The 14,251-nt window shown below is 40.0% G+C and overlaps 1 protein-coding gene across 3 annotated transcripts in view; it reads left to right on the forward strand.

Annotated features, from left to right (window-relative positions):
* The window catches only part of LOC103185090 (NEDD4-like E3 ubiquitin-protein ligase WWP1), a 58,918-nt gene that overhangs the window by 42,388 nt on the left and 2,279 nt on the right, over positions 1-14,251 (forward strand). For all 3 annotated transcript variants that reach the window (XM_042332311.1, XM_042332310.1, XM_007903442.2), the window contains 8 exons: positions 3,049-3,137; positions 4,414-4,573; positions 6,681-6,814; positions 7,618-7,758; positions 8,333-8,453; positions 9,462-9,566; positions 10,126-10,222; positions 12,426-12,498. In XM_042332311.1, the coding sequence (XP_042188245.1) occupies positions 3,049-3,137; positions 4,414-4,573; positions 6,681-6,814; positions 7,618-7,758; positions 8,333-8,453; positions 9,462-9,566; positions 10,126-10,222; positions 12,426-12,498 (920 nt within the window). The remainder of the gene's footprint in view (positions 1-3,048; positions 3,138-4,413; positions 4,574-6,680; positions 6,815-7,617; positions 7,759-8,332; positions 8,454-9,461; positions 9,567-10,125; positions 10,223-12,425; positions 12,499-14,251) is intronic.

Consider the following 14,251-nt stretch of genomic DNA (forward strand, 5'->3'; position numbering starts at 1 on the left):
TTCAGTATTCTGATAGCATCATCAGTGTGGCATTCAAATCTTGAATGTATCAAAAATGTTTCTGCTGAATTTTCATTGTTAATTCCCTGACTAAATTTATTTGTTTATAATATGATAATTATGTAAACAGAGAGCAAATCTGCATTCAGAACAAATATTGTAAAATAGATTGTTGCATTTGACTGCTGGTAGATTTTATGATTCATCAGTTTGGAATCCTCTACTTTTAAAACTGTGGCTACAATACAATAATTGCATAGGTGAGGTTGCTCATCTTCAGTAGGGTGAGGACTTCGAGCAGTATTCAAGTTGTTGGTGTCAAATGTTGTTGGTATCAAATGTTCCTCACTAAGCCAGTCAGGAACCTGGGTGTCTTGTTTGACCCTGAACTGTCCTTTCTCCCCCACATCCACACCATGACCGGCACTGCCTACCACCACCTCCGCAACATTGCCAGACTCTGCCACAGCCTCACTCACCCCTCAGGCTGCCGAAACTCTCATCCACGCATTCGTCACATCAAGGCTCGACTAGGGAAACTCACTCCTCATCGGCCTTCCCAACTCTTCCCTTCACAAGCTGCAGATCATCCAAAATTCTGCAGCTCGTGTACTCTCGTGCACCAAGCTCTGCGACCCCCTCACTCCCACCCTCGCCCAACTCTACTGGCTCCCCATCCCCCAGAGGATGGAGTTCAAGTTCCTCATCCTCACTTTTAAGGCAATCCATGGCCTTGCCCCCTCCTACCTCTCTGACCTGCTGACTCCCTATCAACCTGACTCCGGCCTGCTCCATGTCTCCTGTCCAACCCGCCCTACCATCGGTGGCAGGTGTTTCAGCCTCTCTGCCCCCACAATCTGGAACTCTATCCCACAGTCCCTTCGTCTCGCTTTCTCCCTTGCCTCCGTCAAGGCCGGTCTCAAGACCCTTCTCTTCGATCGTGCCTTTGGTCACCCTCCCACCTCTCTGCCTTCCCTCACCCCTACACCTCCCTCATGCTCGGGCCCCGACACCTGACTTCAGCGCTTTGGGACATCCTCCCTACATGAAAGGGGCTCTATAAATGTAATTTTGTTGTTGTTCCTGTTCTGCTGGTGAATGGCATTATGATGAAGTAAAGCGTAATGGGGAAGATGTAATTAAACTGCAACGTAAGGTGACTTTATATGAGCAGAGTGATTTTTGAACTTTACCCAAGGACAATACCTTTATTGTTTAGGGGGCTTTTCATAGGATCAAATTTGTAAGTTCTTAATTGGATCGTGAACAAATTTATTTTCTAAAGTATTTTTTATTTTGAAACAAAAAAATTACCTAAAATGGGGGGAGGGAGAGGAGGCATCTTGAGACTAAAATCTTATAAAATCAACAGTTAATAGCTTCTTATATGCACAATTTGATATTTTGTATAACAAAGTCACTCCCTTACACATATAAACATAATGTATATACACACAGGTGAGTCCAGTTGCAGAGTGAGTAAACCCTTGGTAACTGAGTTATTTTATACCTGGCTGTCAGCATAGGTGAGCTGACTCCTGGCATGGATAAGCTGCCTTACTGATCCTAAAAAAAATGTCTGACTTCATATCGGACCTACAGCTAACCACTTCCTGCGTACTGTGCATGGAGTGCTGCTAACAACAGTTTCTGTGTGCTGCCATGCACTAGAAGCGCTGCCAATTTCACTCGCATTAGCATGGAATCTTGACACCTGAACAGGCATATTAATGGGTAATCTGAAAGACGGCACTTCTACAATGCATGCATCCACAGTTAGCCTAGAGGGCCGATGAGCTCAAAGTCATGATGTGGGCTTGAACTCAGAACCTTCTGACTCTGAGGTAAGAGGGTTTCCAACTGAGTCAAACTGACACTTGTATCCGTGCCAAATACATACAGTGCCTGAATCTGTATTGATTAGTTTTGAGACGTTGCTTAGCAACTAATATTCAATTTTCCACTGGAAAATCATAGAATCGTACAGCACACAAAGAGGCCATTCGGCCCATCGAGTCTGTGCCGGCTCTTTGAATAGAGCAATTAATGTCAATCCCACTCCCCCAGTCCTTTCCCCATAACCCTGAAGACCCGTCCTCCTCAAATACCCATCCACCGCGTTTTTAAAAGTAGTTATCGAATTGGCCTCGACCACCTTTTCAGGCAATGCGTTCCAGATTCGAACAACTCGCTGTGTGAAAAAATTTCTTCTCACCTCCCCTCTGCTTCTTTTAGATACTATTTTGAATCTGTGACCTCGAGTCACCGACACACCCACCAGTGGAAACAGTTTTTCTCTTTATAACCTATCACATCCCCTCATGATTTTGAAGACCTCTATTAGGTCTCATCGTAACCTTCTCTGCTCCAATGAGAATAATCTCAGCCTCTCCAGCCTTTCCTCATAATCAAGGTCCCTCATTCCTGGTACCATCCTCGTAAATCTCCTCTGCACCTTTCCAATGCCTTAACATCCTTCCTATAGTGTGGTGCCCAGAACTGGGCGCAGTATTCTAACTGAGGCCTAACCAGTGTTTTATATAGGTTAATCATAACCTCCTGACTCTTGTACTCTATGCCCCAATTTATAAAGCCTAGTATCCCATATGCCCTTTTTACAACTTTATCTACCTGTTCTGCCACCTTCAAGGATTCATTTACCTGCACCCCTAGGTCTCTCTGTTCTTTTACCCCCCTTAAGATGTTTAGCATTACAGTGTATACTTAAGGTTTTGCTATATTGCTAATTTACATTCAAAGAGTAAAATAGTCAGTCTCCTACGATACAACTGCAAACATAACATTCTTCATGAAAGTTTAGAATTGGATTTTGTGGTGTCATTCATTGATAGGTATTAAGAGTTTGGGATATCTAATTGTAAATAAAAATTCTGCTGAATCAGTCCCTCAGAATGATAAGGCAAAATCTCCTGAACATATTCTACAGACACTATACTTGACTACCTTCACTCTAAAAATGTGTTTAAAATGAAGCATTTACTTTGATATATTTACCCATGAAAAATCTTTAATTGTTTATTTTAACAGATCATGGCCTTAAAACCCTATGACCTTCGAAGACGATTGTATGTAATATTTAGAGGAGAGGAGGGGCTGGATTATGGTGGATTGGCTAGGTAAAGTATTTTCATAACTATTTTCAAGTAAAGTGCTGTTTCCAGTAAGGTTTAGAAAAAGTTATTTGAAAGTCGATATTGGTATGGCATCGTGGATAATATCCTGTGTGTTTTAACATGCTCAAATGCCAGTAGTTTCCTGACCTGGTAATTGTAATTCACAAATCTACTTTGCCTCCTCCAGTACCAACGCCAGGTCTGCTGATGTTCTATCAGCTTTTCTGGCAGACATCAGGGCCTGGATGAGTGCAAACTTTCTGCAGCTGATTGTGGACGTGACGGAAGCCATACATACTCCTTGGCTCCCGTCAATGTCTTCACTCCTGCGGATCTAAACTCCTCAACCTCCCTGGGCTCTCCCTCAGACTCACTGAATCAGTGTGCAATCTATGTATCCAGTTCAACCCCCATCTGTCCTCACTGCCCACATCCGGCCACTCACCAGGACTTGCCTTCTTCACCTCTGCCACATTGCCCGCCTCTCACCGTACCTTACCCCAAATTCAGCTGAAACCCTCGTGCATGCATTTGTCAACTCCCACCTGGATTACTCAAACGCACTCCTCGCCGGTCTCCCAAGCTCCACCATTTAAAGATCCAGCTCATTCAGAACTCGGCCGCCCATGTCGTATCCACATCTCACCAGTTCTGGCTAGACTCCACTGGCTCTCCATCACTGAAAGGATCGACTTCAAGATCTTCACTCTCGTATTCAAATCCCTTCACTGTCTGGCACCTCCCTATCTCTCCGAACTCACTCCCTAATACACCACCTGGCACCTCCATTCGACTGGTGCCAGCCTCCTGCTCGCCCCTCGCACCCTCCGCCCCGCCATCGGAGGTCTGCTTTCATCTACTAAACCCCAAAACTCTGGAACACTCTCACTCAATCCCTCTGCCTTGCCCCCTCTCTCCCCTTTTTCAAGTCCCGCCTGAAAACCTTCCTCTTCAACCTTGTTTACATGCTCCATTTTTTTGAAGCCTGTTGAAATCAGTTGAAATAAGATTGGAATGAATATTTTGTTTTACATTAAGGATTATGTTTTTTGTTCAGTTTGTTGCTGAACTCAAGACTGTCCCAGGAAATGTGGGACCTACCTTATAGTGTCCTATGTTCTTTCTGAGCATGGAAGATCTAATTTTAATCAGTGCTTACCTGGGGTTGCCTGAGCGTGGGACAAAGTAGAGGGAATTTTACACGCCTCTGCCGTTTGACAAAATTTGACAGAAATTTTGAAATAGTCATTAGTGATTTTCAAACTAATTTATTTTGCAGAGAATGGTTCTTTCTTCTCTCCCATGAGGTGTTAAATCCAATGTACTGTCTTTTTGAGTATGCCGGCAAGAGCAATTACTGTTTGCAGATAAATCCAGCATCCACAATAAATCCAGACCATCTATCATATTTCTGCTTCATTGGCCGATTTATTGCAATGGTGAGTACATTGTTCCTCGATCAGTTGAATTAAGTTATAAATTCCAGAGACATTTTGTAACACTAATTCCTTGGCTTCAGGGGTTAGGAAGTTTTGTTCTATAAAGATGTTTTATATTTAAAATAAGATCTGTTTCAATATTATAATTTTACATTTGTTAGTTTAAGTAAAACTTTCAAAATGAAGGCTTGAATCTGTTTTAAATTGAGGAATAGAGAAAATAATCTACCAAATCAATTAGTGTTTAACCAGCAAGCTGCCCTGCATGCTTGCAGCAAATAGTTTTTCTCAATGATTCCTAACACAGTGTGTTCTTCATCTAAAAAGGGCTACTGCAGGGGTTAATGATTGTTAATAATCGTTAAGTGCTGCGTGATACTACCCATTATATAAATTCAAGTAATAATGAACCGAGGGGAGTCACTCTTCTGTCAAAGGCACATCAGTGATCTGTAAATTAGCTTGTACTCCACCTGGTGGCTAGCTGAAATGATATTGCCAGGAACATGTTAACTAGATTGACAACCAAATGGTTTGGCTCTCAACAATCTGGCAATGTTGAACTGAAAACTTGTTTTATACTTCTTTAGTTCCCACTCTTACATTGCATCAAAGATGAACAATCAAACATGATGTTTGTATTTTAATGTTTAAAAGCCAGTTGTATGTTTGTGTAGTAGTGTTTAATTACAGCCCATAGAAAGTTCCAAACATGGGAACTTTCTGCAGGTTACAAGGGAGCATCACTCCATCCTCTGTACAATTTGTGTCCCTCCTCTTGTTGTTATGAAGAGCGCAGCTCCACCATGATTTACCCCTTCTCAGCTCTTATTTATACTCATTGGAGACAAATTTCTGCAATTCACCAGAATACTGTGTATTCTGCAAATGTATCGTAGAAATACAAATTTAGATAACACAAACAGTGCTGGAGCCATACTCTTCATGGTGCCTGGAGGAGGTGGCTTCATGAAGCATAATGAAGATCAACCAGTAGATCTTTATATTTTCATTATAGAGAAGTCTGATTGCTTTAGAAATTTTCGATCTTAGCTCAAAATTCTGTAACAAAGTAGTTCACAATGCTGGGAATGAAGCACGAGTGGCATCTGATACAGTTCTGCATGTAGACTTTTAAAGAAGATTAAAGTTCATGCAATTCATAGTATTTTGGATAGCTGTATTGAAACTCAGTTTGCAATTGCAAACCAAAGTGGTAGTAATGGAAAAGATTCTTGTATGGGAAATTAATGACGAATAGAATCCATAGTCTGTTTATTAATAAATTATGAGTGGGCATGCATTAATACATTTTAGAATAGTATTGGATATATCAAGCTGAATGAACATGTACCAGTAAGGGGAAATGATTCTGTGCTAATAATTAATAATAATAAATAATTGCATTTGATATAGTACCTTTCACATCACCAAAGGCACCTCAAAGTGCTTGTGGAATTCACTGTGAAGTGTAGTGACTGTATTTTGTAGGCAAAACTTAAATACTAAAGTCACTTGAAATGCATTTGATTTGGTGCCAGAATAGATTGGAAGGGAAAAATAAAAGGAGTGGTGGAGCAGAGGCACATATTTATATAACCTGGTATTCTATTTATTTTCTTAAGCACTTTGTCCACCTGCCTTCCTACCTTTTAAGGACAAAGCAGATAACTTCATACTCTCTAGCAATTAAAAAAAACCTGAATATACGATTGTGTAAAAACATGGTTGAAAGGAATGAGAATAGAGGATCAAATACTCTGTTGGAACAAAATAATACTGGGCTACTGGAATTTAATTGATCCCAGTTAAATAACATGTGTTCTAAGGCTATATTAATGCTCTGGAGTTTTGTGCAGTTATCTTCAAAATCAAGGAGGAATTTTTAGTCAGCTTTATCTTACTGGCTATGGTTGGACGCCTCACTTGGGTAATGAAGAAAATGAAATGAGGGGAACTCGATATATTCCAAAATGTACATGATTTGTGGAGAACCTTGGCTTTGTGGGTCAAATGACCCTTATATCACATGTTTAACCATGATTTAGGTGAGCACATTAATTTAAGTTGAGTGTTTAGATGTTCTAATTGGATGTTTTTTGTGCAGGCCCTTTTTCATGGAAAATTTATTGACACTGGATTCTCGCTCCCATTCTACAAGCGGATGCTGAACAAGAAGCTTACGATAAAGGATTTGGAATCCATTGATCCTGAGTTCTACAACTCTCTTATCTGGATTAGGTATGTATTTTATGATGGGATTGTAAACCTCAGCATTTGAATTTGAGTAAATTTATTCGTAATTTATCCTTCCAATGAGATGTTAAACTAACATCCCACGTGGCTCCCGTTATCCCTGCAAGCCGAATCCGAAACAAATAGGGTGGTTCTACCACAACAAGTAGCGTGATGCTTGCCAGACAGTGCTTTCAATGGTGTTTGGGATTTTAGCTAGTTAAACTGTAGGAGTACCCTAACTTTGGCTTCTGGGTACATCCCTCCAGAAAGAGAATGTGTTAAGTGTTCCCTAATGGGAAAACTGCAGGACCTTACACATCCGATTCTGTGAATATTTTTGCAATATTACATCTAGAAATGCTTCTGCTACCTCTCTTTTTCTCATGTGCTTGTTAAGTTCACTTGAATCCTAATCACTGATTTGGGATTTATCTGGGATCTGGGCTCCAATATATTATCGCATTCTTCTTCTTTTGATTGTTTAAGAATCCTCTGCTTTCTGGCATTGTTTCCTCTCTCCTCTGGTGGCTTACGAAGTTCTCAGTCTTGCTTTCCTCTTTCTGCAGTGTAACAACACTTACTTCCTCTTGCCTAAGTAACTGCAACTTTCTCTAGCAGGTTCTTGTTTCCACCTCACATCAGCATATTTTACAACTGACCATGTACTTTATCAGGTTTTTCCCCTCCTCCCTCCCACACAAGCCAATTAAAGAAAAAATCATATTAGAAAGAATTATTGATGTCAATCAATTGATCTGATAAATAAGTAGTTTTTAATAATGTTATCTAAAATTGGTTAATTTCAGGGATAACAACATCGAGGAATGCGGCCTAGAAATGTATTTTGCTGTGGACATGGAGATTTTAGGAAAAGTTACCTCCCATGAACTGAAAGCAGGAGGATCAAACATTCTAGTAACTGAGGAAAACAAAGAAGAATACATCGGGTAAAGTGCTTTTCCAACATGCAATATACGTGTTTGGATTACTTAAAATTGCTCCAGTATGAGCCATCTCTGTAGATTACTGTTAGTAAACTTATAGTCATTCACATAATTATTTATTAATAAAGTAGAGTGCCACTTGAATAGAAATTGGTTCATACCAGAAATATTGGATTAAGAATGTAAAATATAACAATAATAGGTGTTTTTAAATGTTATCAGACTGGAATTTTTTAAATTTCAATTGGTATTAGAGAAGGTAAACGCTCTTTGTGCTGGGAAGTAATGGTTGAATTTAGTATGAATTTAATGCAGGATACATTAGGGGTGGGCTCAGAATGAACATTGTTTATCTGACAAGGTCCATTTTTCTCCTTTTTGGTTTTACTTTACACTCCTGGTCACTGGTCTCCTTATTTAGGACAATCTAAATTCACAGCCTTATTTAGTTAATGGTGTTGTGCCCTTTTCAGGCTTATCCAGTTGCTGTAATTTTTTAGTGTCTTTTCACTTATAGTAATGTTTAAATGATGGATATTTTCATGGGTTATTTACACCATAACCTGTGCTCCTGCAGTCTCATGGCAGAATGGCGATTCACTCGTGGTGTAGAAGAACAGACCAGGGCTTTTTTAGATGGCTTCAATGAAGTGGTTCCGCTTCAGTGGCTCCAGTACTTTGATGAAAAAGAACTAGAGGTAAAAAATAGTCTTTTTATTGAAAGCTTGTGAAGAATCATATGGCAAAATACCGGAGTTGCCTGAAGACCTTGTCATGTTGCCTGCTTGTCCAAATATTTGCTGTAGGTATATAGTTGCTGCTTTACCATATTGGTCATATTGTTTAATTTTCAATACAGCTATGAGAAAGGAAAATGGCAATCAAATTGGGAAGAAATTGTATCATAATGAGAATCCTTATATTTGATTATTACATTACAAATGTGCATTACACATATTACATTAATAGAGGCAAACTAAAGGTGAGACAACGGAGGCGGTACAATGGTTCTTCATAATTAGAAGAGATAAATTATGGCAAAGTGAAGTATTTCAACCTTGCAGTTTGAATGGAATTGTTTACAATTTAGATTATAGTCTAAAACTGCATGATAACTGATCATCATGCAGTTTTAGACCATAAGACCCTTTCTGACCCCTGAAACGTTTAGTCTTAGTTGTTTAAAGCTATTGTCTTAAAATGTAATATCAGGCAGAATTTTGGAAAATTCTTAAATTTAATCTTGAATTTGGAAGTTCAATGGTGTGGTCAGAATGGAATTAACCCACTCTGTCTATCCTCTGAATTGGCCAGAATAGAATTTAACCCACTCTTGTCTCGCCTGGGACAAATGTTCTGCACCCGAGTTCTCAACACTGGAAAAAAATGTTTACTTCTGATCCCTACAGTACTTCTGGAAAAAAACAGATTGTAATTAAGGCTTAATTTAATAATTTTCCAGAACTAAGCACATTTTAAAATTTTAGGATAATGGTGGAGTCCTGTAGCTTATTGGTTAGAGTACGCACCTCGCAAGCAAGAGGATCTGGGTTCGAATCCCGGGCAGGGAGAAATGTTGGGCAAGGTTTCTTACTCCACAAGCCTCTGTTTACCTAGAAGTAAGTAGGAACTCTGTTGATAGTCAACTGGGTGAGTTGCTTATTCTTATTTTCATCAATAAGTCATATTACTGTCTGTCTCTACAGGTTATGCTTTGTGGCATGCAGGAAGTAGATCTTACTGACTGGCAAAGGAATACAGTCTATCGCCATTATACCAGAAACAGTAAACAAATCATTTGGTTCTGGCAGGTATGATGCACAGGATTTTTCAGAACAGTAGCATTCTTCTGAACTAATGGACAGCTATATGGGATCTTGACCATACAATAGTATTTGTACATTGTCCAACAGCATGCTATACCATAATATTAGCTGGGTATATATAATTGCTAATGTAGGGATCTGCATTATTATTTGTGGTATGAATTTTAACATTTTCAATGATCCTCTGAATTAGAAAAGGGATTACTTTTCAATCACTACAACCTAAAATAATAACAACTTGCATTTATATAGCACCTCACGCAGGGTAGCTTCCCAGAGCGCTTGACAGTGGCGGAGCATAATTCCACGAGGGGGGGTGACCATTGGCACGGTCGAATACAAAGGTCTTCAGACATGACCTGAAGATAGGGAAGGAAGGGGCAAGATGGAGGGATAGAAGAAGAATGTTCCAGAGTTTGGGGCGTAGTGGTTTTTATTTAAAAATCTTCCATTTAAAAGGTTTCCCTCTCATGGCAAAATAATCTAAACAGTGCTGAAAGATTTTAAGTCTCATTGTCTCAGAAGGTGAATACATATTTTTCAGTTTGTCAAAGAAATGGACAATGAGGTGCGGCTACGCTTGTTACAGTTTGTGACTGGTACTTGCCGGTTACCGTTGGGAGGATTTGCTGAGCTTCTAGGTAAGCATCATTGCTCAGTAATATTGTTGTAATTTCTGTTTTATGACATTGCATCACTAATCATATATTATTGTAAATTGTTATAGTATTTTCCTAAAATTTCAGTCATAATAATAATAATAATCCTTGCATTTGATGTAGCGCTTTTCACGTCTTCTAGCGTCCCAAACACTTCACAGAATAATAATAATAATAATAATCCTTGCATTTGATATAGCGCTTTTCACGTCGGGAGGACGTCCCAAAGCGTTTCACAGAACACACTGTAAAGTGAATTGACAGTATATTTGTGGGCGAACGGGGCAGCCAATTGCGCACAGCAGTGTCCCACAAACAGTCATGGATTGAAAATGACCAATTTATTACTGTTTTGTTTTAATAATACTATCAAATGCAAGGATTATTATTATTATGCCTTGTAACATCAAAATATTTCAAAGCGCTTCCCAGTAACTATTCCTAGGCAAATACAGGGGCTATTTGTACATAGCAGTGTCCCACAAATAGCTGGAATATTGTTAGCTATGACAGAGGGAAAAATTCCCTTCTCTTTTCAAAATGTGTCATGGGTTCTTTTCACATCCACCTGAATAGGCAGCCTTGGTCTCATCCGTATAACGGCATCACTAACATTGCAGCACTTCCCCAATGCTACACTGGTCTGGTCATTTTAGACCATGAGCTCAAAGGCCCCAAAGAGCTTGAACCCTCACCTTCTGAGCAAGAAGCAAGAGTGCTACCATGTGAGCTAGGCTGATAATTGGTGAAATTACTTTGGAATAGTGCAGAATTAATTACATAGAACATCTTATGGTCTGAACATTTTAATGTGGTGTAATTTTGAGAGAGGATGTTTCAGTAACCAAGCTGTCTAAATTCTCCCTAACCAGATATGTACCCCTTTAAATAAGAGCACAATAACTTGCTTTTCAGCAATACTTATAATGTATTTGTAAAAAAAAGTATAATCTTGGTTGGTAATATGAAATACTGTGGCATTGTGTGGGGAAAATAAATAATAAACAGCAGCTTTCACATAAGTGAATGTCTGAATGTATGTGAATGGTATGGGACACTGAGCAAGTTGGGAATGAGTGGCTTCAGGGAAGATGACTGAAGACATGGTCAAAAGCAGATTAAAAGAGTTTTAAGGATGGGGATGGAAGGTCAGTTGGGAAACTCAGCATGTCCCTGAGCTGTGGAGTGAATGGGAGATGGCTGAAGACATGGTGAGAAGACTTTTAAAGATGGAGATAGAGGGTGCAAAGCAGGAAGATGTTATGAGGGTATTGAGGGAGAGTGGGGCTGGAGGAGATTGAATAAGTAAACATGACCATGAGGTATTTGAAGATCACATGAGGTTCATGATGTTGATCTGTTGAGGTACAGGGAACTGCTACAGTTTAATGAAAATACAGGTGATGGATTCACAGATTCCAGTGCAGGAGAGGATAAAATATTGTGGAGTTCTGGATGAGATGGAGCTTGTGGAGGGTGAGTGTGTTTGGTTGGGTGGGGGGGGTGGGTGTGGTGTAGAGAAATGCAGCCTTTTTGAAAAGTATTTTGATGAAGAACTAAGTCTTAGAATCATAGAAGTTTAAGCACAAAGGAAGTCCATTGTGTGACCCATTACCAGTTCCCTCATGAGATGGGCCAATTGAAAAGTGTGGAAATATTTGCCCCAAATTATGGCGAGGTTTGGGAAATTTGTGGGAGGAGGGGTTGGCAAATTTTGCAGAAAATGGCACAGAGTTGCTATTGAGGTACATTTTACTGCCAACCATACACTACATTTATAGTGAGTTTGAAGAGTCCCACTTACCTTTCTCCATATCCCTGTAGCTGCCTTTTTTTCAGGTTAATTTTTCTTATGTCTATGACTTGATGTCATAGTTTTGCAAGTCGACGATTCACAATTGTGCAACAATTTAGGAAGTATACTGCTGAGTATAGTTTAGCAGTTAGAAGTGAAAACCAGGGATAACAAAACAATAAGAGCGTGTCTTAAAAAAANTGGACTGTTGTGTAAACTGAATTGAGATCATTTTTTGCCCAGTCAGGTCACTGATTGGTGTGATTTGTACAAAACTTTTCCAGATGAGACTAATAAAAGAATAATATTTAACCTGGCATGACAAACATAGAATTTATCCTGTCTCAGTCAGTGACATTAATTGTCAACAACTGATTTGTTTCAAAACAGGGAGTAATGGTCCTCAAAAGTTCTGCATTGAAAAGGTTGGTAAGGAAACTTGGTTACCCAGAAGTCATACTTGGTAAGTAGCATTTAGGACATTGACGTTTACTTTTAGTGGAAAAAATACTATTTGATCTAATGCCTCCAGAATATATATATTTTATCTCTAACGTTGCTCATACATCTGGGAAAATTTCAGCTCCCTGAGGCAAGTCATGTTTTTAAAAGTTTTCAATTCACACAACTGCTGAAAATATGCAATAGATATGTAAATGTCAAATTTATATATCATTTATGCAATATTAAAAACTTATTTTCCCATCTTTCCTTTCTTACTCCATTATGTTTTTTCTGTTATGTTGCTACGATTGCTTGAACGTAATTTCCAAGATTTCTATAATTCTGGAACACAAAATGACTTATTTTCTCTGTTGCCTAAGACCGACTGTTCAATTTGGAGCTAGGAATAGTATCCGTAAAGTTGGATTCCCAATTAATAATCCTTGCATTTGATATAGCGCTTTTCACGTCGGGAGGACGTCCCAAAGCGCTTCACAGTTGGCTGAAACCTGGCTCCAAAGTGCTATTTTCAGTCAATATCCAACAACTTGCAGTTATGTAGCGCCCTTCACATCTAGGCTCCACTATGCCAACTCCCTACTTGTCAGCCTTCCCATCTCTTCCCTCCACAAGCTGCAGATCATCCAGAACTCTGCAGCTCATGTTCTTTCCCGTACCAGCCTCTGTGACCCCATAACCCCCACCGTCGCTCGGCTCCACTGGCTCCCCATCCCCCAGACGATAGAGCTCAAAATCCTCGGCCTCGCCTTCAAAGCCCTCCGCAGCCTTGCCCCTCCCTAGCTCTGTGACCAGCTGACCCCTTATCAATCCTCCCGCTCCCTCCGCTCAGCAGGCTCTGGCCTATTCCACATTACCTACCTGGCGGGTCCCATCATCTGCGACCAGGCCTTCAGGTTTCTTCCCCCACCCTATGGAACTCCATCCCACATTCCCTTTGCCTCACTCCCTCCCTTGCTTCCTTCAAGGCACGTATCAAAACCCTCCTCTTCGACCAAGTCTTCAGCCATCCTCCTACTCTCCACCCACCCCAACCCCCAACTCGGGTCCAAATTCCTGACTGTCCAATGCCTGGAGTAAGTTTAAAATCTCCAGTGCCAGCTACACACACAATGACGACCATGCAAATTACTTGCAACTGCAGCACAATAATTGTTATCAGTTCAAAACTTCAGTGTGCTGCTTTAAACCAATCATGATTATCAAAGTATCTGTAACATTTGTTAGTGTTCATTGAGGTAAGGAATTCCACTTTCAACTCTCTGGTGGTCTATTGAGTAAAAATGTCACTGGGGCCTACTGGCCCGAAGGTTGCAGGTTCACAAATGGGTGAAATAGATGATCTTAGTCCAGGCAACAATTAGCCCTTGTGTCCTTGGGTTGACCTTAAGTAGACCAGGATTCCAACTCCAGTGGTTTCCATGGAACTGTAGTGGAATAGAAGGTACAGAAATCAAAAACGTATTGAGGAGAAAATTTAGTGGAGAAAAGTGATGTCAGTGTTAGGGAATGGAGCACATTCCCCCTTCTAGCACACATTAATGGAGTACAACAGCAGCGAGGTGTACTGTAAAGCTCCCTTTATCTCAGCCATGTGCCTTTACTCTCTTATAATGATTGGAACACAAATCATGTCGCCTAGATTGGCAGCTTTGTGCAGTGAACCTGCTCATATTGCACTCAGTTGAATAAGAGGTAACCCCAAGAGTCCCTGAGTCTCTTAACTCAAATGATTGAATCTACTTGCTGGAACA

This window comes from Callorhinchus milii, unplaced genomic scaffold (genome assembly GCF_018977255.1).
Source record: "Callorhinchus milii isolate IMCB2004 unplaced genomic scaffold, IMCB_Cmil_1.0 Scaffold2, whole genome shotgun sequence".
In the NCBI taxonomy this organism is placed as follows: Eukaryota; Metazoa; Chordata; class Chondrichthyes; order Chimaeriformes; family Callorhinchidae; genus Callorhinchus; species Callorhinchus milii.